General features: G+C 46.8%; 1 protein-coding gene across 2 annotated transcripts in view; it reads right to left on the bottom strand.

Moving 5' to 3' along the window:
• The window catches only part of CABIN1 (calcineurin binding protein 1), a 170931-nt gene that overhangs the window by 103082 nt on the left and 41512 nt on the right, over positions 1–26337 (bottom strand). The window contains exons 11-19 of one of the 2 annotated variants that reach the window (XM_012749260.2): positions 23698–23834; positions 22946–23163; positions 21180–21258; positions 20094–20281; positions 19076–19228; positions 16291–16485; positions 11507–11749; positions 10055–10211; positions 2763–2878 (exon numbers count right to left, since the gene is read on the bottom strand). In XM_012749260.2, coding sequence (XP_012604714.1) covers positions 2763–2878; positions 10055–10211; positions 11507–11749; positions 16291–16485; positions 19076–19228; positions 20094–20281; positions 21180–21258; positions 22946–23163; positions 23698–23834 — 1486 coding nt within the window. Of the gene's footprint in view, positions 1–2762; positions 2879–10054; positions 10212–11506; positions 11750–16290; positions 16486–19075; positions 19229–20093; positions 20282–21179; positions 21259–22945; positions 23164–23697; positions 26155–26337 lie in introns of those variants that run through there. The other variant, XM_075996734.1, reaches the window with a different exon arrangement.

Genomic DNA, 26337 nt, shown 5'->3' with positions numbered 1-26337 from the left:
GAGGCATTCATATACGCCAACAACAATCTAATTGAGAACCAAATCAAAGACTCAATTCCCTTCACAATAGCAACAAAGAAATTAAAGTACCTAGGAATATACTTAACCAAGGACGTAAAAGACCTCTACAGGGAGAACTATGAAACACTGAGGAAGGAAATAGCAGAGGATGTAAACAGATGGAAATCCATACCATGCTCGTGGATTGGTAGACTCAATATCATCAAAATGTCTATACTACCCAAACTTATCTACAGATTCAATGCAATACCGATTAAAATCCCATCAGCATTCTTCACAGATACAGAAAAAATAATTTTACGCTTCATATGGAACCAAAGAAGACCCCGAATATCAAGAGCAATTCTAGGCAACAAAAACAAAATGGGTGGTATTAATATGCCAGTTATCAAACTATACTACAAAGCTGTAGTAATTAAATCAATATGGTGTTGGCACAAAAATAGGAATATTGACCAGTGGAACAGATGTGAGAATCCTGATATAAAACCATCCTCATATAGCCATCTAATCTCTGACAAAGCAGACAAAAACTTACGCTGGGGAAAAGAATCCCTTTTCAATAAATGGTGCTGGGAAAACTGGATAGCCACCTGTAGAAGGCTAAAGCAGGACCCACACCTTTCACCTCTCACAAAAATCAACTCACGCTGTATAACAGACTTAAAACCTAAGGTATGAAACTATTAGAATTCTAGAGGAAAATGTTGGAAACACTCTTCTGGACACCGGCCTAGGCAAAGAGTTTATGAAGAAGTCCCCAAAGGCAATCACAGCAGCAACAAAAATAAATAAATGGGACATGATCAAACTACAAAGCTTCTGCACAACCAAAGAAACAGTCATGAAAGTAAACAGACAACTTACAGAATGGGAGAAAATTTTTGCATCTTACACATCTGATAAGGGGTTGATAACTAGAATATACTTAGAATTCACAAAAATCAGCAAGAAAAAATCAAATAACCCTATTAAAAAGTGGGCAAAGGACTTGAACAGAAATTTTCTAAAGAAGACAGAAGAATGGCCAACAAACATATGAAAAAATGCTCAACATCTCTAATCATCAGTGAAATGCAAATCAAAACTACAATGAGATATCACTTAACTCCAGTGAGAATGGCCTTTATCAAAAAGTCTCCAAACAATAAATGCTGGCGTGGATGCGGAAAGAGTGGGCCACTCCTACACTGCTGGTGGGACTGCAAACTAGTTCAACCTCTGTGGAAAGCAATATGGAGATATCTTAAAGCGATACAAGTGAATCTACCATTTGATCCAGCAATCCCATTACTGGGCATCTACCCAAAAGATCCAATGACACTCTACAAAAGGACACCTGCACTGGAATGTTTATAGCAGCACAATTCATAATTGTAAGGCTGTGGCAACAGCCCAAGTGCCCATCAATCCAAGAATGGATTAATAAAATGTGGTATATGTATACCATGGAATAGTATTCAGCTCTAAGAAACAACGGTGATATAGCGCATCTTATATTTTCCTGGTTAGAGCTGGAACCCATACTACTAAGTGAAGTATCCCAAGAATGGAAAAACAAGCACCACATATACTCACCAGCAAACTGGTACTAACTGAACAGCACCTAAGTGGACACATAGGTACTACAGTAATAGGGTATTGGGTAGGTGGGAGGGGGGAGGGGGGTGGGTACATACATACATAATGAGTGAGATGTGCACCATCTGGGGGATGGTCATGCTGGAAACTCAGACTTGTGGGGAGAGGGGGGAAAGGGTATTTATTGAAACCTTAAAATTTGTACCCCCATAATATGCCGAAATAAAAAAGTAAAGAAAAAAAAACTAACAAAAACCTCTACTCTCTCAGAAATTACATTTCAGTGAAAGAGAGACACATAATAAAATAAATGAGAAAATTACTATATATAGCATGCTAGAAGAGAGGAGGTACAGAGTATGGGATGGCAAACTTTCTCTCAAATGTCCAGAGAAAGTAAATATCTTAGGCTTTTCAGGCCATATAGACTTTACCACAGTTAATCGATTCTGCCACTGTATTGAAAAGCAGCCACAGTAAAATGTAAATGAATGGGCGTGGCTATGTTCCAACAAAACTTTAGGAATCCACATTACAGTCTAGGTTGGACACTCCTCTTGGTACATCCAGAACACTTGGTGTTCTATAGCTTGTCTGTGTGCTGTTTGGCCTCCCATTGAACAGCAAGGTCTGGGGGCAGAGTTCGCACTGCTTATCCGTAGTAATCCCAAGGAGCTACCGCCAATCACAGCTGGCAAGTGTCAGGAAGCCTATCTTTGCTCACTAATCATTTACTGACTGACTGGATGTAATAGGTATGGACTGGGCAACTAATACCTGGCATAACAAGTGGTGCTTGGCAAACAGGGCTCAATAGAAGGTGGTAGTGGTGAATGTGGCTATTATTTCTAAAATTACTATTGCAGGGCTTAGCCCTGTGTCTGACTAGTGACAGACTCCATAATTATGAGTGGATCTAAAACCACCTGTTGTTCAAGGCCAGGCCCAGAACACCCTGAATCTCAGCTGCATTCAAGTTCAGACTTTCTGGCAAGTTTATGTAGTCACATAAATAAAATCAGTCAAAGCAGCACAGTGAGCCCCATTTCAGGAGAAGGCCAAACAAGCCCAAGGGTGCCAGCACAGCTCTGTTCCTCCTCACCCCGAACTCCCACCCTAGCCCCGCACTGGCCACTCACGGCATGGTAGAAAGCACTCACATAGAATCGCAGCAGAGCCCCGTCTGAATTGCAGCACCAGGACCTCCTGCCCAAATACTCGTGGGCTGTGTTGAGTAGCATGAGGGAGGATGGGAGCATGGGCGTCTCCGACATCCCTGGGGAAAACCCAGACCAACAGACGCAGAGTTAGTGCGGGAACATGTGTACCTGCAGGTGGGCTTCAGGGTTCAGTCTCTTCTTTTTTTTTTTTTTTTTTTTTTTATTTATTTTTTTTTTGAGACAGAGTCTCCCTCTGTTGCCCAGGCTAGAGTGAGTGCCGTGGCGTCAGCCTAGTTCACAGCAACCTCAAACTCCTGGGCTCAAGCAATCCTTCTGCCTCAGCCTCCCGAGTAGCTGGGACTACAGGCATGTGCCACCATGCCCGGCTAATTTTCTATATATATTAGTTGGCCAATTAATTTGTTTCTATTTATAGTAGAGACGGGGTCTTGCTTTTGCTCAGGCTGGTTTCGAACTCCTGACCTCGAGCAATCCGCCCGCCTCAGCCTCCCAGAGTGCTAGGATTACAGGCGTGAGCCACCGCGCCCGGCTCAGTCTCTTCTTTTTGATGTTGTTTTCTTTTTTTGGAGATAGGATCTTGCTCTGTCGCTCAGGCTGAAGTGCAATCATAGCTCACTGCAGCCTCAAGCTCCTGGGCTCAAGCAATCCTCCTGCCTCAAGCCTCTCAAGTAGCTAGGACTACAGGCACACACCACCACACTCAGTTAATTTTTTAAAATTTTTTATAGAGACAAGGTCTCACTATATTGCTCAGGCTGGTCTGGAACTCCTGGCCTCAAGCAATCCTCCCGCCTTGGCCTCCCAAAGTGCTAGGATTATAGGTATGAGCCACCACGCCCAGCCTTTCTGGGGGGCTTTTCTGTCTTTATCAAGGTGGCCACAGATTTTTCATCCTTTTTTATCTTTTTGTTTTTTAAAATAATGACTGAATCAGCTTTACTAAAGCAATACATGCTTATCAAAAATAATCCAAACCATACAGGAAAACCAAAAAGGAACACTTCACCCACCAAAACACCAGCCCCCAGAGAACCAATGCTGACATCTAGTGAATATCACTAGAAGTACCCTTCTAGTGCATACATGAGGCATTTTGAAAGAAACAAATAACTTATAACAATGGAACCCAAACTATGCATACCTTTTCTTAACTTAAAAATTCTTACATTTAGGTCTACCTGAATATTACAAAAGAAAAAAAAAAACAGAAGAAAAAAGAACTACTACTGAATTTAAATGTATGGTCACTCTTATTAGTTCCTTAAAGATCCCTTTGTATTTTGGAAACTCTGGGCCATAACCCATTAGTGACTTACAGCGAGCACTTTTAGAGTGGATTAGGACAGAACACATCAGAACAGAAAATACTAGAAGGTATCACACCCAGTAGAAATAAGTTTCTTTAATAAAATTTATTTTGTACTTTTTACTATTGGTCAACCCCAGCCAAAAAGTATGATAAGCACTGGTTTTACAGAAAAAAAGGTCAGAAAATCATTAAGAAGTTCAAGACACTCCAGTTTTTATGGGTCTTTTAGTTTCCATTTTCAAGGGTATAAAAGATCAGTTATAACGGTTATAAAAGATCAGTGATTAGCTTTGTAATACTTCCTCCTTTCTCCCTACCTTTCAATTTTGTTGCATATATTATTTGTAGAAATTCAAGATTCATAACATTTCTGGTCTTCTCTGCAACCATAATTAGCCCAGATGCTTTCAATTCCAATTTTAAATAGATTAAGTGCTCATCAAAAATTATTTCCCATGACTTTCATTCTGACTCACATTTGTTTACTGACTTCATCCTCCAGAAGTGTTTTTAAGAAGCGCTCATGGGAGCTGGAGTCTTGTCTGTAAATGTCTGTCACCTCTATAATTACAAACAACTTGGCTGGATGTCTAGGTCATGCTTTCTTTCCTTGAGAACAGGGTAGACTTACAGACATCATCCCAACTGCACTGAATGCTGCTACAGAGAGACCTGAGATGAGTCTCGTTTTTTTGTTCCACGGAGAAGAAAAATTGCTTTTTTAGTTTAGAAACCAAAATAATTTTTATCCTTAAAGTATATCTTTTTTTTCGAGACAGAATCTTGCTCTGTTGCCCGGGCTAGAGTACTATGGCATCAGCCTAGCTCACAGCAACCTCAAACTCCTGGGCTCAAGCAATCCTCCTGCTTCAGCCTCCCAAGTAGCTGAGACTACGTTTCCCCGAAAATAAGACAGGGTCTTATATTTATTTTTCCTCAAGAAGACACCCTAGGGTTTATTTTCAGGGAATGTGTTATTTTCCCCTCAAAGCCTCAGCTTGCAGCACACACAGGACGGCCGGGACCTGACAGGGGGAGCCAACCTTGTTGGTGGGGCTGCCTGCACCTTTCTGGTCACCTCTAGATAGTAGCTGTCACGATGGGGCAGACGAGAAGGGCTGCTCATTGTCTTTACAGCTCCACGACGAAATGCATGGGTTGTGCAGATACACTGCGCAGCCACGCCCATCGCTAGGTCTTATTTTCGGGGTAGGGCTTATATTGCGCAAATGCTTAGAAATCCTGCTAGGGCTTATTTTATGGGTAGGTCTTATTTTCAGGGAAACACAGTACAGGCACATACTACCACGCTTGGCTTATTTATTTATTTTTCTATTTTTAGTAGAGATGGGGTCTCATTCTTGCTCAGGCTGGTCAGTGATCCTCCTGCCTCAGCCTCCCAGAGGGCTAGGATTATAGGTGAGAGCTACTGCACCCAGCCTTAAAGTAGATCCTTAACCAGGATGTGCTGGATACAGATTGCAATATATCAATTCTTCCTGAGATATACTGTACTTTTTGAATCTATTGGTTTTCACTACAATTCAGAGAAATTGTCCTATATTTGATCTTCCTGAGATATACTGTACTTTTTGAATCTATTGGTTTTCACTACAATTCAGAGAAATTGTCCTATATTTGATCTTGATGCTGCTCCTGCTCCATTGCTGGAGTCTTTCCATCAGAGCACTACCTATCCTTACACTGCACCATCTTTGCCCTCCACACCTACCATCTTCCCGCCAGTGCTCTTAGCTCTTAATCGCATGTACTCGTTTCAGTGTGTCATTTTCATTCTGTCCCTTGCTGTTTGCATTTATGAATTTATAATGGTGAGATATGGTTTGCAGTTTTTTCCCACAGTTCTGCAATTTTTCATTTCATTCTGTTTATCAGCTTTCAAATTTTTTTTTTTTTTTTGAGACAGAGTCTCACCCTGTTGCCTGGGCTAGAGTACAGTGGTGTCAGCCTAGCTCACAGCAACCTCAAACTCCTGGGCTCAAGCAATCCTCCTGCCTCAGCCTCCCAAGTAGCTGGGACTACAGGCATGCGCCACCATGCCTGGCTAATTTTTTCTATGTATTATTAGTTGGCCAATTAATTTGTTTCTATTTTTAGTACAGATGGGGTCTCGCTCTTGCTCAGGCTGGTTTCGAACTCCTGACCTCGATCGATCCGCCCACCTCGGCCTCCCAGAGTGCTAGGATTATAGGTGTGAATGACCGCGCCCGGCCCTGCTAAAAATTTTTAATAATTTTTTTTTATACAAACCACATACAGAGAGACTCTACCACTCTTCATTGGTGTATGTTTTCTTCCAGACTGAGTTCATCTGGTTTTTTACACCCTATATCCACTCTTTCCTTTTTGTTCCCCACCCAGATGGGGGATGGGCTATAATGTCAGCACACTCACCATGTCATTTCTTTCTATCCTGCTCATGGTTGCTTGTGCAGCTCCCCTAGACTAAGTGCTCTGATAAATATATCGTGGATGAATTTTCTGTGGTACTCTCCCACATAATATGAGACCAATTTGTCTCTTCCTTAAACCTATAATTTTGATTCTACCTCTGTGCCTGCAGTGGTAGAGGAAGAAAGATAGCTTGGCTAGGGTTGCATACACTCCTTGCTGGAGAACTTAGGTTTTGTTCTTTTTTCTGAGGTCTCCCTTTAAGGTAGGATTGCTGGCTGTTGAGAGGAGTGCAGTCAGCAGACAGCCTCCAACTGTCAGTTCCTTCAGGGTCTGCTGCAGCTGAGGAAATAGCCTCACCCAAGGTCACACACTTCCTGTGGGAGCCCACATCCAGTGACTGAGTGAGATGGGAGGAAAAAGCCCTAGCTACTTGAGTCCAACATGGTGGGACAGATCTGATGGGCAACTTTTGCTTGAGAGCTCCCTGCCAGGTTGGCTGAGGCTATGTCAGGCCTTCATTAGAGTTTGACTTCCCCCTCTGCCCAATCCTGCTTCCTCTACCTTCCTAATAAACCCTGTCTCAGAGTCTGCTTCCAGAGAACCCCATATGTGAAAGTGTCCTCACCAGGCCCCTCACCACCCAGCCAGAAATATGTTTTATCCCTGGGCCTCTTCCCTGAACTTAGTCTTGTCACTGGAAGATGGCAGGACCCAGCAGCCCTTCCTGCCTCTGCTCAGACTCAGGGAAATATGGAGGGGCTTTCCCCTTGGCCCACTTTCCACAAATCAGAGGATATTAAGAATATTTCCTATAATCCTAGCACTCTGGGAGGCCGAGGCGGGAGGATCACTCAAGGTCAGGAGTTCAAAATCAGCCTGAGCGAGATCCCGTCTCTACTAAAAATAAAAAAAGGAAGAAATTATCTGGACAACTAAAAATATATAGAAAAAATCAGCCGGGCATGGTGCCACACGCCTGTAGTCCCAGCTACTCTGGAGGCTGAGGCAGGAGGATTGCTTGAGCCCCGGAGTTTGAGGTTGCTGTGAGCTAGGCTGAGGCCATGGCACTCTAACCCGGGCAACAGAGACTCTGTCTCAAAAGGAAAAAAAAGAATATTTCCCAGGACTTGGTCAACTTATCATCTTCCTTCAGTTCTCCTACTCCAGGGACAGGAGCAGAGAGAATTACATCTGCTGCCAGTCCACCAGAAACGTTTACTTTTTTCCTTGGTGTACTTTTCAAAGTCTAAGGCATTTGACTCTTCCTTTATCCTTGTTAATCTGCTGGTAGTTTTTTAAAAACTATTCTTTGTTTGCATAATTAATTTTAGGGAAAAGGGGAATCTCAATCATCCAGAAGTCTTTTTGTGTTATTTTTATAAGAAAAATAATAGGCCGGGCGTGGTGGCTCACGCCTGTAATCCTAGCACTGTGGGAGGCCGAGGCGGGCGGATTGCTTGAGGTCAGGAGTTCGAAACCACCCTGAGCGAGACCCCATGTCTACTAAAAATAGAAAGAAATTAATTGGCCAACTAAAAATATATATACAAAAAATTAGCCGGGCATGGTGGTGCATGCCTGTAGTCCCAGCTACTCAGGAGGCTGAGGCAGGATTGCTTGAGCCCAGGAGTTTGAGGTTGCTGTGAGCTAGGCTGACGCCATGGCACTCACTCTAGCCTGGGCAACAAAGTGAGACTCTGTCTCAAAAAAAAAAAGAAAAGAAAAATAATAAACACTTAGAGCTGTAAAACTTAAAATCTTTCACCACTAAAATCCTTTTGGAGAACAATGAGGTACTATTTCACAAGAATTTTAAAGCTCTTCATTCCTAGAAATTTATGCTAAAAAAAAAAAATCAATTGAGCAGAAACAAAAAGGTATGCAAGAGGTGTTCAGCACAGTTTGACCCATAAGAAAGAAATACTGCAGCCATCCTAAGGGTTCAGCAGGGGTAGGGTTCAGTAGAGCACACACCTCTCATAAGCATGACTAAGACAATGGAGCAAAATGAAGCAGCTTTACAAAACAGAGTGTAAAAGACTTTTGTAGACTGGCCCCTCCTCCCTTGTCCAAGCCCCATGGCCCAGCTCTCCTGGCCAACATGCAGCTCCCTTGAGTGCCCAACACCCCAGTGTCCTTCTCTGCTCCTGCTCTTCCATCAGGCTCAGCCCAACCCACACCAGGGGCTGAGGAGGGATGTCAGGTGCCCTCCTCTCAGCCAGCCACCCTGGCTTGGTGCTGTTCAGTATCTGATCTGTCTCCCCAACAACAAACCTGTGAAGGCCACAGGTGTCTTACTCACAGAGGCCTGACAGGTAGTGAGCAGCTGACAAATACCTGCGCAGTAAACACAATGATACAGACAGAATAAACGGAAGGAGGCAAATCACACATTAACTCAGGTTTCTCTGGGCAGTTGGAACAGGGATGACTTTCTCTCCTTCCCATTTTCTTATGTAACAAATTACTGAGGAAAAATCCTCCATAAATTTAATTTTAAGCTGGGTGAATAAATGCATAAATACACATATTAATATCATAACTATATAAAAAGTAGATAAAGATTGGGTGTGGTGGCTTACGCCTGTAATGCCAGCCCTTTGGGAGGCTGAGGCAGGAGGATCGCTTGAGTCCAGGAGTCCAGGACCAGCCTGGGCAATAGTGAGACCCCATGTCTACCAAAAAAAGAAAAAAAAAACCAACCCAAACAAACAAAAAAATGTGTATTAGGCCAAGTCTGAACAGCAAATGCAAGGAAAAAAAAAGAGATCCACTTGATAGGTTATAGGGGATCTTGGCTTTAAGTGTCATTCAACTGTTGTTGTGTTGTAGTTTCTTTAATTTAGCACATTTTCTACTATTGCACTGACCACAGCTCAAGTGCCCTCTCCAGCTGGGTGATGACTGTCTACTCATCACCCAGCACCCACCATGTACCAGGCACTGATCAGTCATGGAGATTCATGGCTTTATTTATTTATTTTTGGAAAAAAGGCATAAAAATTTACTTAACCTGTACATGTGGAAAGCTACAAAGTGATTACCTCGGCTTTATTATTTTCTTTCATCCTTGTAATAACCCTCTGAGGTAGGTACCATTATTCCCAGTATGGATGTTGGGGAAGTAGAGGTTTGCCCAAGGTCACATAGACAAGAAGCAACAGTTGGGACGTGGACCCTGTGTCCACTCCATGCTACCCTCAGCATCCTGTGCCTTGGGACTGTTGTGGGGATTAAAGGAGTTAACAGGTACAAGTCCTCCATGTAAGCCCTTGCCTCACTGTCATTCCCTTCACGCTGCCATCTGCACCAGCCGTGCAACACTCCACACTACCACACCTCGTGTGTCCACTGCACAGTGAGCTCCCTGAGGGAGGAAACAGGGACACATCTCTGCCTGTGTCCAAGCGCATGCAAAATCCTGTCATACTGAGCCCCAAACACACTTACAGCACCTGGATAAAGCCCCAGGGCCCTGGGACAGAGGCCAGGGGCAAGGATACAGGGGTCAGTGCCCATCCCCACCTTACCCGCTGCCTGTGCATACCTTCTTCTGCTGGGTTCTGGAGCTGCTGCTGGTGGCACAGGGAGCGGAAGGTGTCTTCCTCTTGTCTAATGATCCGATGCAGAATGATCCAGGGCAGCACTGAGGAGACATGAGGCTCCTTGGCCTCCTCCTGCACGGCCATGCTGCAGTCGACGACCTGGTGAGTGGCGGGGATACCAGGGATGTCACAGCAAGGCCAGCTCTGCCCCCTGCCCTCCCACGATGAGCCCTAAGGGCAGATTAGAGGTAGGCAGGGAGCTTCTTGGGGACCTAGGGCATCCTGCCCGCCCATTCCCAGCATTCTGATCTGGGAGCACTGACCTAGCAGTTCCCCAGTATGTAATTAGACAGAGCCCCCCAATATTCAATGACAGAGTAACACCATCCTGCCTCACGCCATGTGTAGTTACTAATGCCCTCAGCACTTACTGTGTGCTGGGTCCTGTGAACAGGACACGGAGGAACTGACAGCCCAGGGGGAAGAGAGCCACGGACAAGCTACACGAGTGCTAAGGATCAGTAGTATGGCTGCTGCAACGAGAGCAAAGGCAGCCCAGGGGCTCACATAAGAGGGGTGAGTGGCTGTGGTGTACCCAACACCCACAGAGGGCAGGGCCCGGGCACAGAGAACAGAAATGCTGCCAGGAGCCCAAGAGGGCAGTCAGGAGGGCTGTAGCCAAAGAAGCGGAAGAGACAGCAGGCTAGGGGTTCAGTGCACCTTAGGCAACAGACAACCTGGAGGGAATATGATGGGTTATAAGCGAGGAGGGAGCACACTCATATTTCCATTTTGGAAAGGTAACCTCTGCAGCAGGACAGGGGCTGGACTGGAAGGTAGAGGAGGACTGGGGGAGAACTGCTGCCACAGTTCAAGCAAGAGACAGCAATAACCTGCAGTACTACAGAATGACAAGGATAACAGAAACAAAACCTGGAGTTGTTAAGGATGTGGATTTGGCAGGACTTGCCGATGGCCTGGGCAAAAGATGAGGAGAGAGCTGAGAGTGGCTCAGAGGAAGGTGCTCTGCCTCAAAGCCTGCCTGACAATGCAGGGTGCTGTGACCACCCCTCAGCTGGAAGTGCCAGGACAGCATGGGGTAGAAGAGAGCCCTGGCCTGGGCTCTAGCCCCTATTGTGGCTCAGGTTCAATGCAGCTAGACCATAGCCTCGCCTCTGAGCCTGTTTCCTCCCCTCTGGCGTGGGCCATCTGGAAGAACCCTGCGGCGCCAAGTGCTACATCATCTCTAACCCCTGACAGACCCAACAAGCCCTAGGAAGGTTTGCAGCCTATGCACAGCCACCTCCTTAGAGCCTGAGAGTTCTAGCCAGAGGGGCCAACATGTCCCCTTTAGGTTGTCTAACTAGCAACGAAAGCCAGGAACTACTGAAGAGGGGGGACGTTAGAGACACGTCTGCGGGGACAGGACAGGGTGAGAAGGAGCTGGGAGTCACCTGGATGAGGTTATTGGTGAGACGGACGAGGCTGGTAGCAGAGGATGACTCCTTCAGGATGCTGCCACTGCTGTCTGCGGAGAGTGCCTGCTCAATGCCCATCAGCAGCTGGGTCACTGTGGCTACCCATTCCTCCTTGGCTGCAGCCTCACTTGAGTTCACCATCTGCTGGACAGCCTCATTCAGAGCCACGTCGGAACACTCGAAACACTGCTGGTAGTCCTTCAGCCGGAGCAGGGAGTCCTGAGCATGGGAAGAAGCCAGGCAGAAGGTGCACTGTGAGCTCAGCACACCTGGGCCTCAGGCCTGAGATGGGAGAGCTGGGGGGAAAGAGATAAGGCGCAGTGCAAAAGGAAGGGAAGCACGCTCCCAACCCCTGTGCAGTGTAGGCCACATACAGCATTGAGTGCCTGGGAGGGCAAGATGGTGACCTGTACGCAATGGCAGCACAGCATGCCACTAGCCAGGGCCTAGCAGAAAGATGCCTCCTGTTCCCAATTTATAAAGCTGGAGCACTGGGAATGAGACTTCAGAGCCAGCCACAGGGAGTCCAGTACTTCTATCAGCTCTCCCCAGAGCCACCACGCCCATCCAGTGCCAGGGCTCTGGAAGGGCAAGGGCAGGCTGCCAGGGAGGGACTGTCTCAGAGGAGGAGGGCCTGAGCTGAGGCCACACCAGGTGCAACTGACCAGGCAGCACTTAAGTCATCATTCTGTGAGTCCCCTCCGCCCCAGGTGTACTGGTGGGCCCAAGGTATTAGTTCATCTGATCCTTGGCCACAGTGTCGTCCTCTCAGAAGTGCCATGAGCATTAAATGAGTTTATGGTCATATCAAACTCAGCACAGAGCCCAGCACATGGAGGAGCTCTCAGAACACCACATAGAACTGCTATTTCTATTTTAAAAGTTCCTAGCCAGCTGTGGTAGCTCATGCCTGTAATCCCAGCACTCTGGGAGGATGAAGTGGGGAGATGGCTGGAGGCCAGGAGTTTGACACAAGCCTGGGCAACCCCATCTCTACAAAAACCAAAAAAAAAACAAAAAAAGCCAGGCATGGTGGCATGCACCTGTAGTCCCAGCTACTTGAGAGGCTGAGACATGAGGATTGCTTGAGCCCGAGAGTTTGAGGTTGCAGTGAGCTATGATCAAGCCACTGCACTCCAGCCTGAGCAGCAGAGTAAGACTCTATCTCAATAGAAAAAAAAAAAGAAGCTCCTATTTGGAAGCCACCAATTTTTGCAAAGCTTTTTTTTTTTTTTTTTTGCCCTAGAATACAACCCATTTAAACACCTGGGATCTCTGCCTCTTTCATCACTGTGCTGGCACATGGGGAAACAGCCTGTCTGCAAATACACAGATATGGCAGGCTGCTTGTCAGACCCACAGACCCCTGCTGCCCTGTGCCTCATCAGGCTCTGGCCTCGCTACAACCCAGGCCTGGCAGCAGCTTCTGCTCATCTTGACACGTGCAGCTGCTACTCTCTGAGATGACACTAACAGGTGTGGGGGCAGAAATGCCTAAAACTGCCTTTGGACTGTGCTGCAACATTTGAACACAGATCAAAATCTCCTTCAATTTGTAGGCCTCAAGTGCTAGGAAAACAGGGCCTCTGTTTCTTTAGAAAAAGCCAACACCCTTAAGCAGGAGGCCACTGAGTTCGAAGGTAACAACAGGGTACCGATGTGGGTTCAAAGGCCAAGCTGACTCCTCCTGGTCAAAACACCAAACACACTATGGGTGGAGAATTATTTTCTAGCAGAATAAAGACTATTGGCCTTAAACTACAGCCAGAGTTTCCATGAAAGTCACGGACAAAACAAGGACTGTCAGCAGTGCTCTAATATGACATAATCCCCAGGGCTGAAGGTCAGAAAGAACTAAATAGAAGAATAACTGCCAGCAAACGAGACCAAATTACCACTGACTGTGAGCAACACAATCGTCTACCCAAACAAAACAGAACAAAACAGAGCAAACAGAAAACAATCAGAAATGATGGGAAATCAGTGAAGCAACAAGATTCCAAATAAACATGCAAAAATTAATAAGGTTCCAGGCTGGGGGTGGTGGCTGACGCCTATAATCCTAACACTCTGGGAAACTGAGATGGGAGAATCGCTTGAGCTTAGGAGTTCCGAGACCAGCCTGAGCAAGAGCTAGACCCCATCTCTACTAAAAATAGAAAAAATTAGCTGGGCATGGTGATGCATGCTTGTAGTCCCAGCTACTTAGAAGGATTGCCTGAGCCCAGGAGTTTGAGGTTGCTGTGAGCTAGGCTGACACCACGGTACTCTAGCTTGGGCAACAGAGTAAGACTCTATCTCTAAAAAAAAAAAAAAAAAAAAACAAGCTTATCCAACAGCCTCCATAAAATAAATAAATAGGGTTCCTACAAACCAGCAATGTAGGCCGGGCGTGGTGGCTCACGCCTGTAATCCTAGCATTTTGGGAGGCCGAGGCGGGCGGATTGCTCAAGGTCAGGAGTTCGAAACCAGCCTGAGCGAGACCCCGTCTCTACTATAAATAGAAATAAATTAATTGATCAACTAAAAATATATATACAAAAAATTAGCTGGGTATGGTGGCGCATGCCAGTAGTCCCAGCTACTCAGGAGGCTGAGGCAGTAGGATCGCTGAGCCACGGAGATTGAGGTTGCTGTGAGCCAGGCTGATGCCCTGGCACTCACTCTAGCCTGGGCAACAAAGTGAGACTCTGTCTCAAAAAAAAAAAGAAAAGAAAACCAGCAATGTAGAAATCTAAGTGCAAAATATAATGACCAACAAAAAGATCCAGCTCAAAACAGCAAGCAAAGGACTGAGAATCAACTCAACAAGAGGCAAATTAATTATACTGAAGAGGATAAAAGGCAGTTTGCCTGAACTGGGAGAGGGAGCTACCATGCACCAACAGGGAAGTGTTTCAAATCCCACCCCCTACTCCAGAAAAGCTAGCCAAAGCAAGTTAAATGCAAAACATAAAACAGCAACAGAGAAAACAAAGGCAAATACACTTTTATCTCTCTCATCTACCTCTAGAACTCTTGTCTAGTGCAGGCACCCTGTGGTAGGATGAGCCTGTGTGGAACGAGTGGATGAATTTTTTCAAGTCTTGGAAAGCCTGTCTAAGTATAATAAACACAACAGTATGAACAAAATCACAAATGTTTGAAAACACTAAAAGATTTGACAATATAAATATTCAGAACTTCTGTATGTCAAAAAAGAAATAAACAAAAATCACAATTTAAGAGCAAACAAACTAGGAAAAATATTTGTAAGACTTGATAAAAAGATTAATATCTTCAATATACAAAAAACACTTCAAATCAATGAGAATGTACTCTCTCCATAGGAAATTGAGCAATAATCAGGAGTCACTTATTTACAAACAGCAGGAGTTCCCATAGCAAGTGGCCTAGCCTGGGCTTAGCCCTTATTGCTGCTCCTGTCCCTCCAAGCAGCAGCTCCTTCCCCATCAATAGAGCATTCCCCCCAACATCCAGCAGTTCCAGATGACAACAGGAACAAGACAACATCTGAGCCCTGGAGCCATCCTACAGAGGCAGAGAGGGCTGGTCTCTTCCCTCCTACTCCCCACCAAGTTCCTCCCTGGCACACCTGGCTGTCCCTCCCACACACAGCCATGCTGGGCCACCCTGCAGCCTGCTGTCATAACTCGGGTCAGACACATCTCGTCCAGATCTCAGCTTGGGCCTGACTGACCTCCTCTGCCAGGAGCTGGAGCCCCCTCTTCCCCCTCCTTCCCCAAACCACTCCTTCCTCCCTTTTCACCAGGCTGAGACGCTTCCCTTTGTTCTCAGTTGTACCTCTTTACTATTTCCCAGTTCAAGAAAGTTAATGATTAAAAGGCCTCATGTAATCTGAGCAAAAAAGCCTAGGAAAAGCCTAGACTCTCTATTCAAAGTGAAGGAGAAGCACTCAGTAAAATAATAAGTATAATGTGATTAGTGAGATGAAGCATAAGGGGCCAGGACTGCAGACCAGCCAATGCCATCAAGCACATTAAGTGTATTATCTTCCACGTTTGTCTCTGTGCTGACTCTTGAGGATGGTGGCAATTGCTGCATGCCAGGCACAGTGTCAACACGTATAACTCATATGATCCCCACAAAAGGCCCCTGAAATAAGGACTCTGATTGCTCCCATCCTAGAGATGAGGAACTAAGGCTCAGAGAGACTGATTAACTGCCCAGCGCCCAGCAGCTGTTGGCTCCCTGGAGGGCTCTCATTAAGGGTTTACTTCCTGAAGAACAGAGACAGAAGGAGCCAGGAAGGCACATGTGGCTTCAAACACAATGATGGTATTCTTTTTCTTCAACTACAGGATTGTATGTGTGTTTTTATCTTGATTCTTTACACTGTACAGATGTTTTATCCCTTTTTATATCTACTCAATAGCTAATTTAAAAAGCAATAAAAAAAAAAAGATACAGATAAACAAATGGGTGGATGGACATATGATCGCTGGACCATTCTTCCTTCCTCCTCTGCCATGCAAAAGTTCAGAGCCAAGTGTGGGGCTCACCTTGAACCACACTGAACCGGACTGCCTGCACTCCTAGACTCTAACTTTCCTCCAGTCTTGACTATCATCTGACTAGCATCTTCCTCGGGGCTGAGTTGGTGGTTCTAACTCTGCTTCTCCTTTCCATATATATGCTCTCGAGGGCTACCTCAGAGCTTCAGAGCTTCCAGGGAATAAAGACACAAAGCAAGCAAAGAAGGTACAAGAGCAGGCGTGAGGGACACTGGCAGTACACACCTGCAGCAGAAGCAGCTGGGCTGGCCTCTCAGGAACAGAAGTCATGAACTCCAGGTGTTTGGCCCGGTCAAATCCACTGGTGCACAAAGTGAGGCGGAGCAGTTGCACGACAGCCTTGTAGTCACCTGCTTCGTACAGCCGCTGAATCTCCTCTAGGGACTGGCACCGCTCTAGTGACTTCAGGTTCTTATCAATCTGAAAAGGGCCCAGAAATGCTGTCTGAGGGCAAACCCCTTATAACCTCCTTGAACCTGGCCAGTGTTTGCAACCAGACCCAGAGGAGGATAAAAATTAGACTGCCTCCCCCACCAAAAAAATAAACTTCCCCTTGATATATCAGTATTTACATTAAATGCACATGTTTTTAAAAGTATTTCTATTAAGGTCAGACTAGGCATAGTGGCTCATGCTTGTAATCCTGGCTTTGGGAGGCAGAAGGATCACTTGAGGCCAGGAGTTTGAGACCAGCTTGGGCTATAGTGAGATCCTGTCTCTACAAAAAATTTAAAAAAAAAAATTAGCCAGGTGTGGCAGTGCATACCTGTAGCCCTAGCTATACAGGAGGCTGAAGCAGGAGGGTCACTTGAGCCCAGGAGTTTGAGGTTGCAGTGAGCTATGATGACAGTATTGCACTCCAGGCTGGGCAACAAGCAAGACCCTTGTCTCAAAAAAAAAAAAAAAGTTATTTCTAAAAAAGGTCAAGGGCCAGGCGCGGTGGCTCACGCCTGTAATCCTAGCTCTCTGGGAGGCCGAGGCGGGCGGATTGCTCGAGTTCAGGAGTTCGAAACCAGCCTGAGCAAGAGCGAGACCCTGCCTCTACTATAAATAGAAAGAAATTAATTGGCCAACTAAAAATATATACAAAAAATCAGCTGGGCATGGTGGCGCATGCCTGTAGTCCCAGCTACTCGGGAGGCTGAGGCAGGAGGATCGCTTGAGCCCAGGAGTTTGAGGTTGCTGTGAGCTAGGCTGACGCCATGGCACTCACTCTAGCCTGGGCAACAAATCGAGACTCTGTCTCAAAAAAAAATAAAATAAAATAAATAAATAAATAAATAAATAAATAAATAAATAAATAAATAAATAAATAAATAGGTCAAAGTATCATTAAATAAGAAATGTCCGATTTTGAATCAAAAGCTTAGTTTATATTTCAAACAAGTATGTGACTACACTATCGACACCGTTTTACCAGCTTAACAGTAGCTTGTTTATGCCACTAGCGAAGAAGCCTGAAGAACAAGTGGGGATGAAATTGTGAAAGGCGTTTTCCACAGCTTATTGAGAATTAAATGTTTTTCCTTGCAAGAAGTGGTCCAAAGCCTGGAAGAAGGGTAGTTGGTGCAAGGTCTGGTGAATAGTGTGACAGAGTTTCTAAATTCAGCCTCTGTAGTTTGAGCAGTGTTGTTTGTATGACATGTGGTTGAGCATTGTCTTGCAAGGAGATTGGCCTGTCTCTATTGACCAATCTCAGCTGCTTAATTGCAAACATCCTCATCATTTTATCCAGTTGGTTTCAGTAGACATCTGCTGTAATCGACTGACCAGGTTTCATGAGGCTGTAGTGGATGATGCCAGCACTGGACCACTAGACAATCAATGTACTGTGCGTTCATTAGCCACATCCTTCCCAAACACTTCGTTGATATTTTGAGCTGTCTGTGCAGCACTGGTTCCACGATGGAACTCATATTCAAAAATAACATGAATTTCTCAAGCCATCAATGTACTGTGCGTTCATTAGCCACATCCTTCCCAAACACTACATTGATATTTTGAGCTGTCTGTGCAGCACTGGTTCCATGATGGAACGCATATTAAAAAATAACATGAATTTTGACTTACCCATGGCTTCACAAAAATTGCTCTACAAAAAAAAATCTGAAAGCTAATCACAAGCCAAACTGTGCATTTGAAAGAATAAGGATGTACCTTCACAATAAAACAAGAAGTGTCAAGTGAAATGTCAGAGATATGAACTGTCAAACTTAGTACTTAAGGAAATCAGACATTTCATACTTAATAACCCAAATATTTAAAAAGCAAATATACCAGAAACAACCCCAGAATCACAGGGGTTCCAGAAAAACATCCATCAAAATAGTTGGACAGCCTCATGGTCACAGTTCAGTGAACCAGACTTACAGAACCACTGGGCATCAGGCTCTCAGAGACTCAGCAAGTCAGGGTCAGAGGCTGGCACACACTACTGACCACTGCACAGGGCCTGACAAAGCCTCAGCATGCAGGCAGCAGGGTACCACACCTTGACTTGCCCTGAAACAACTTTGGAAGAGTCTGAAAGCCACTTTCAGGCAACATAGACATGTCACAGACACAGGAGGAGAAAAGTGCCACCCAGGCAGAACCTGGCATATGGGTGACACACTACATGGCTAGACCAGCACTGGTCTGCTCCAGCTGACATTCCCCTCCAGTTCCACCGGGGCTGGGGTGGCCACCACACACAGCCAGGAACTTGAGCAATAACCACTTCTAAATCATGCTGGTGAAGTTTCCAAGCCTGCTGCTTGGACGAGCTTTCCATGAGACATCTGCGGTGCTCTAGTGTGCTCGAGTGGCCTCTCCTGCTGTCCATCCAGGGGCCCTGCTCAGCATGTGGGTGGCTCTCTTATTCATCAGGGACAGGTCAGGCATGGGCTAACTGAGCCAACTCAGAATAAATCTTTGATCAAGAAACACCATTAAATTCACTTCCTTCACAGTATTTGTAACCCCCCCCCCCTAAAAAAAAGAAACACCATTAAAAAAAACTCCCACTCACCTCTTCCAGGGAAACGACAGAATCATTGTGGAGGTTGGGCAGCCGGATGACAATGTCTCTCTGCTCAGTCCCTGCCTCTGCCTGGATGGTGCTGGAGCTCTGGAGCATTTCTGTGCAAATGTCATAGTTCTCCAGTGCCTGCTCCATGTCTCCCTGGTCAGAAGGAAAACCAGGTCAAAAGACAGGGGAAGAAGGCTAACTGTGCTGTGCCAGGTACCTTACACCCCTGATCTCACCAGACTGTGAGTGCCATGAGGGTGAGGTTTTCATTCAATTACTCCTCTATCCCCTAAAAATGGCTTGGCACATAGTCAAGGATCAATAAATACTTGTTGAATGAATGAACAATATATACTACAACTCTGTGAGAGAAGGTATCACTCATCCCATGTTACAAATGAGGAAAGAGAAGACTCTTTAGCAAGGCCAGGTATCTGGCAGAGCCAAGATTAGCACCTAGGCCTGTCCTAATTCCAGAACTGATGTTCTCCACATTAAACAATGTTGCTTCCCTCAGACTGAATGGCTGCTGATGGGACCCTAGCCATCTCTGACTCATCCTACCACAGTGTATCAGGCACGTGCAAGGTGCTGGGCAGCAGCCAATCCACCCTGGCCTTCCAGACCAGGCTCTGAGAAGCAGCTTTCCCAGAACTCCCACAAAACAGGAGGATGAATCCCTTCTATAATAGAAAGCTCCGCATCCATTCATACACTCGCTCAGACTCTCAAGAAAACTTAAACAAAGGGTCAAGACCACAAGGCAATCTCAAGTTGGAGGGAATCTATAGGAGCAATCCCTTCCAGAGCTCTGTGGATATGCTGAGGAGCTTTACAGACTAGTGTCCACGCTTGGTGTTCTGAGAATTCCCCACCACTTCCCACTGCCTCATGCCAGGCCCAGTGCCTGGGCAGATGCTGTGCATGTACATGTGCACTCACATACACGTCCTCAACATGGTCAGCTTTCCACCCTCCCTGCTGGGTACCAGGGTATGCTCCTGACCATGGAACCAACCTGCAGTGCCAGGAAGCGAGCCTTGAGCCAGTAAACACGGACCACAAACTCCAGCCAGCCATCCTCAAACAGGTCACGCTGGGATGAGGCGAATGACAGCTGTAGGAGGTCACCCAGACAGTGGGTCCCTGGGAAGTCAGGCCCAAACCTGCCATTCACCACACCAGCAGGGCAGTTCCGAGGAGACACTGAAAACCATCAGGCTGCATCAACTTCATGTGCAGTGTCTAAATGCCCTTCTGCTCTCCAGAGATTGCCCTTAGTCCTTGCCACGCCTACCCTCAGTTTCCAGGAGTTTCCTGGCCCCTGAACCCTTACAGCCCTCTGAATGGCAGGCATCAGAGAAGTCAGATCAGTTAGAGATGCAGAGACCCTGAGAGTGTGGTGGTGGGGGTGGAGGGCAGTTGTCATTTTACAGACTGATCTTTGAGCATATCTGTATTACATCAGAGAGTATAAAAGTCAGAACGATTCATATCACCTGGGAAAATTACTAGGGACACAGAAAGCATCACACAGTTCTCAAAAAGAAATTGAGATTCCACTTCCTTCAATCCAGAGTAAGAGCAAAGGCAGGCAGGTGGCTCCTTCTGGGGACTCAGCTGCTAACCACTTCTCTCATTTTTTTTTTTTTTCTTTGAGACAGGGTCTCTTGCCAGGGCCAGAATGCAGTGGCATCATCATAGCTCACTACAATCTCAAACTCCTGGGCTCAACTGATTCTCCTACCTGGGCCTTCCAAATAGCTGGGACTATAGGCACAGAGCTAATTTTTCTATTTTTTTGTGGAGACAGGATCTTGCCATGTGGCCCAGGCTGGTCTGGAACTCCTATCCTCAGCAATCCTCCTACTTCAGCCTCCCAAAGTGCTAGGATTACAGTATGAGCCACTGTACCTGGCCAGTTAACCACTTCTTGAGTGTCCAAGAGATTTCTCTGGGACCCTGACAAGATAACCCAGAAAATGTGCCCACTGCAGAAGTATTAACTCTGAATTCCATTTCTCAAGCCCCCCCCCCCATCTTCATCCCAGCTGCTGGGGGTTCAGAAAATTAGCCCTGCCACAGAACACAGAATGTCTCCTACCTGCAGAGCTTCTGCCTTTCGTCAGCAGCCACTGGTCCAGCTGTAGCTCCATGCAGGAGAGAGACATCAACATCATGTCCTACAGGACAGGCACAGGAAGGTTAGGAACAAAGTCTCAAAGATTCATCAAAGCATAAGTGGTGAGAGTAAATCTAAAATATACTTTTCCATAAAAATATAATTATCTGGCCGGGCGCGGTGGCTCACGCCTGTAATCCTAGCTCTTGGGAGGCCGAGGCGGGCGGATTGCTCAAGGTCAGGAGTTCAAAACCAGCCTGAGCAAGAGCGAGACCCCGTCTCTACTATAAATAGAAAGAAATTAATTGGCCAACTGATATATATATTAAAAAAATTAGCCGGGCATGGTGGCGCATGCCTGTAGTCCCAGCTACCCGGGAGGCTGAGGCAGAAGGATCACTCGAGCCCAGGAGTTTGAGGTTGCTGTGAGCTAGGCTGACGCCATGGCACTCACTCTAGCCTGGGCAACAAAGCGAGACTCTGTCTCAAAAAAAAAAAAAAAAAAAAATAATTATCTACTTTCCATTTCATAAGTGATAATCAGTGGCTACTTGCAGGACATAAAAAGAAGCACATGGATCTATACTGGGACAAGACTTGGGAGGGGCCGAGAAACCTATCTGCAGGGTCCTCAGGATTGCCCCGTGGAAGAGGCAGCCCTGTTACCTGCCGAGTGCCCATCTAGATGTTGCATCCAAACTACAGCACTCAACCCTTAAAAGTGCCTGGGGACCAGTGTATCACTCCCAGGGCACTTGAGGAAACTGAGACTCAGCAAAAAGGAGGCACTGGCCCAGTGGGCACAGCAGAGAAATGATGGATCTACTTTGCCTGGGACCAAAGCCTTGGTTCCCCTTTCTGCTCCACACTGCTCCCCTGCAGCACCAAGGCCAAGGTGGGCAGAATCTGCCAGGAAGTAGTTCCTGAGGTAGCCCAGTGGGGGGTGCCTGGTAAGGGACCAATGACCCACATGGTCCTAAGGGAACTGTCAACCTTGAGTTCCTCTACCCTCTGTGTCAGAAAGGCCCTGAAAGCACCCCATGCTCCTGCCCTGGCAGTCACTGTTCCACCTCCACCAGGAGAAGAGCGCCAGAAGAACACCCTGTGTTCCCTTGAGCTCCAGTAAGCACTGAGTGCAGGAGCCAGGGGTGCACAGTACAGCAGGAAGAAGGGCAGAACGAACCTTGGCCCCCTACTGCTGGAGGTCCCAAACACCCCCCAAAGCATCCTACTTAGCCTCTGCATTTCTATTTTCTCACCTGTTAAACAAACAAACAAACAAACAAACAAACAAACAAACAAAAAATTCAGTCACAGTCCCTGGCACCTCAAACATGGCCAGATGCTTCCCTTTCCCCTAGCTCTCCCAGCAAGCTCTCTTCTATCTCAGTAAACAATCAGAGAAGCCCTCCCCATGACTCCTGCCCCTCACAGACCATGTCCCCTCATCCTACCTGCTTTGCCTCCAGAATCCCCCAGCCCTCTACCCCCATGGGGTCTCAGCCACTACCATTGCTCACCTTGCAGCAGTCTTCTTACAGCCCCTACGCCTACTCTCATGGCCAAGTGTATCCCCCAACCAGCCACCAGGGAGCTTTGTAGGCACAAACCAGGTCCTATGACAGTCCACGTTCCAGACTCATGAGCAAAAGCAGCCAAGTAGGCCGAACACAACAGCAGCCCCACACCCACAGAAGGTCCCCATCCCCTGGTCCCAGTCTGATGCCAGCCCTCAGGAAGCCTCCCACCTTGATGTGCTTGTTGCTGCAGTCCCTCAGCAGTGGGTTGGGCAGGCTGGTGCTGTGCCTCCTCCAGCTGTGGTAGACGCTGAGCACGACCTCTGCCAGGCCTGGTGGCCACCTCAGTAGAAACTTGTGGCCCATGCCCTTCAGGTAGCGCATCATCAGCTCCAGGATACCCCCGTTAGTCAGGTTATCCAGCAGGAACTCATGCACATCCTGCTTCTCTGCCCAGGGCAGGAAGAAAACATGACTTGAATAAAGGGGACTTTCCATGCCAGGGTCTCCTGTTCTCTTTGGGACAGGAGAGACTGTGTCCTCCCTCCACCACCCAGTCCAGGTGGATGAGGTACCACACTGTGGTGCAGAGATCAGGCTGCCAGGGTTCAACGTCTGGCTCTAGCCCTCATCATCTGTAAGCAAGTGCCTCTGAATCTCCATGTGCTACCATGTGCACCGATCTTGCTCAGCCGTTATGCACGATACACACTCAACAGTTGGGGTCATATGCATTCAACTTGCAAAGCCAAGCCTCTGAATCTGGCCTGAAGCTCACGGCCATCAGGGAGCACAGCAAGTATGAGCCTGGGCATTTCTGCAGGCCTCCCACCTGACCACTGGGGTCAGGCCCAAGATAAATCAAGGCATTCCAGTCCTGTGACTATACTTTAAACTAGAACAATTCTCTCCGAACAAAATACAACCAAGGTTATAGTAGGAAGAATTCCCAACAGTGAATGGTCACACTGCTCGATTCCTACCAGATTCCATGAACGTGGCTGAGTCAAATGACATTCTATGAGGCCCGATGCTTGGGAAGCTTTCCAATTTGGCTTCCGACTGGACTTCGTAGTTATTAAAGGTATCATCTTCCTCCTCAGCATCCAGCTTTCTTAACCTGCATGGAACATCCAAAATAACAAAGCCACACCACACATGCTGATACAAGCATCTGAATTCTATCTATCAAAGAGAAACTAAATCTGAGCCAAGAAGAAGACTAAAATAAGTGGGTGGTGAGGTCCAGAGCCCAGCCCTCCATGACCCTCTGCCTCTCTCCAGAGCATGGTGAACTGGTGTCTGGTCTGTACTCTCACTTGTTCATTCATTCCATCAAGAGATGATCCATGAGAACCAGCCACATGCTAGGCACTGTACCAGCTAGGTGCTAGAAGATAGCAGCCGTAAGTATGGCACACCCTACCTACCTACAGTAAGTTTTCCCTCTAAAGAGAGGGATAGACAATAGGCAGGTACACAAAAACTTACAACACAAACGAGGACCAACCACAACAGGATGCTTGAGGCCAAGGGCCACAAGGGCCCTGCTTTAGAGGGCAAAGTCAGAGAAGGCCTTTCAGAGGGGTAATGGCCATGCTGACACTGGGGGAGAGGAAGGGTTGGCCATACAAAGAAGCGGGACAAGAATTCGTGCAAAGGCGTAAGCCAGAGGAGCACCTGGTGTGTTCGAAGACCTCAGGGGAACCCAGTGAGCAAGAAGAAAGTGGGTAGGGAGGTGGCAGTGTGGGGGACATGTCAGACCCATCTGAGCTTGGTCCCTCCATGGCTCCTCACAAAGCTGGGAGGCTGGCCCAGGCTTGGGACTAGGGGGCCTCTCCCAGCAGGCACCATTCTTTCAAACTCCTCCCCCAGGCCATGTTTGGCAGTCCTTGCGGCTTTCCCTCGACCTAGCACCCCTGAAGCATAAACACTCAAGGCACTTGGGAATGTTACTGCACACACACTCACGGGGTGACTCCATCGGGCAATCTAGCATGTTGCTCTTGCCTGACCAGTTGAAGAAACAGATACTAAAACCACATAGGAAACCAACAACTAAAATAAGGATAAAAAAGAAAGTACAAACCATTCACATAAAAGGAGCTAGGGAACAAGACCTAAGGGTAGGAGAGTAGGGCTAAGGGAACGATGGGGTCACTCAGACTTTCTGATGTCATCAACCAAAGCACAATCCTGCAGTTCTTCCAAAAGAAAAACTTCTTCTGGTACTACGTCTTAGGAGAAATTTAGTAGAAGGTACTGCATCCACACTTCCACCCTACATCAAATAGTTACTGAGAACAACTACTATTTCTAATCATTTCATCCTCACCACAGATAGAAAGCAAGGCAACAAATTAAGAAAATTAAGAATCTTGCTGTAAAATAGATTTATAATCCACCTAAAGCTCTGGCTCCTCCTCCTCCACTTTGATGTTGTCACCACTGAAATAACCTGTCATGGGACAAAACAACAGCTAAACACTCCTGACTAAAGATGGCACATTGAACACACATGGTTACCTCCCAAACTCCTCTCCAGGAACCATGAAGAAATAAAAAGGCATAAGCTCACAAAGGCACAGAAGACAGGAGAGGAAGCCCCAGCAGACAAATAATGTGCCAGCCAAATGTCAGAAAGCAGAAAGATGATGGACCAGAGCAAGTGACTTGCTTCCTCCACTCGGCTAATGGAAGAAGCCCACCTACTGGCATCATAAACTCCAGGTGTCCCCCTATTGGCACCTCTTGGCCTCAAGAAGCCTACCTACTGGCACCATAAACTCTAGGAAGGCTCAGGAATTGAGGGTCCTGCAGCCGATGAAGGAGGGAAGAGGGCAAGGACAAAACCCAGGAGGCCTGGTGAGAGCTTACATAAGCTGCATGGGGGCCCACGACCCTTCCAGCTCTGGGAGCCTGGCACCTTCTCCTCCCTAAGGCTCCTCTGAGAGACACTAAGAACCAGTGAAACCACAGAAAGTCTCACAAGCTCCTCGCCCACCTTCTCCAAATGCAGAATACGAGGGAATCCTGCTGAGACTGAAACAAATCAAGCTAGCAAATGCTTCCCGAAATCAGAAGAAAAGCTCCCTTTTGCGGGTTTGCATGGGCATTGGCATCTGCATCCCAGGTGCAGCAGCCCACGCCTCCCAGCAACAAGCATGTCTGTGAGTACACAGGGACATGCATATGTCATCTCTAGCTCCCTGATCTGTTCATCTTCTGAGGGCACAGGAATACCTGGTCCCCCAAAAGAAGAACAAGCAATAGCTCCTACCTTCAGGAAGTTCTGAGGCAGGAACAGGCAAGAAAAATCCCAGATCCGGTCAGGAGCAATGGCTCACGCCTGTAATCCTAGCACGCTGGGAGGCCGAGGCAGGAGGATTGCTCAAGGTCAGGAGTTCGAAACCAGCCTGAGCAAGAGCGAGACCCTGTCTCTACTAAAAACAGAAAGAAATTAATTGGCCAACTAAAAATTTATAGAAAAAATTAGCCGGGCATGGTGGCACATGCCTGTAGTCCCAGGTACTCGGGAGGCTGAGGCAGAAGGATTGCTTGAGCCCAGGAGTTTGAGGTTGCTGTGAGCTAGGCTGATGCCATGGTACTCTAGACAGGCAACA

Source organism: Microcebus murinus, chromosome 22 (genome assembly GCF_040939455.1).
Source record: "Microcebus murinus isolate Inina chromosome 22, M.murinus_Inina_mat1.0, whole genome shotgun sequence".
Lineage (NCBI taxonomy): Eukaryota > Metazoa > Chordata > Mammalia > Primates > Cheirogaleidae > Microcebus > Microcebus murinus.
The sequence above is the reverse complement of the archived record's forward strand: the minus strand, read 5'-3'. Positions and strand labels throughout refer to the sequence as shown.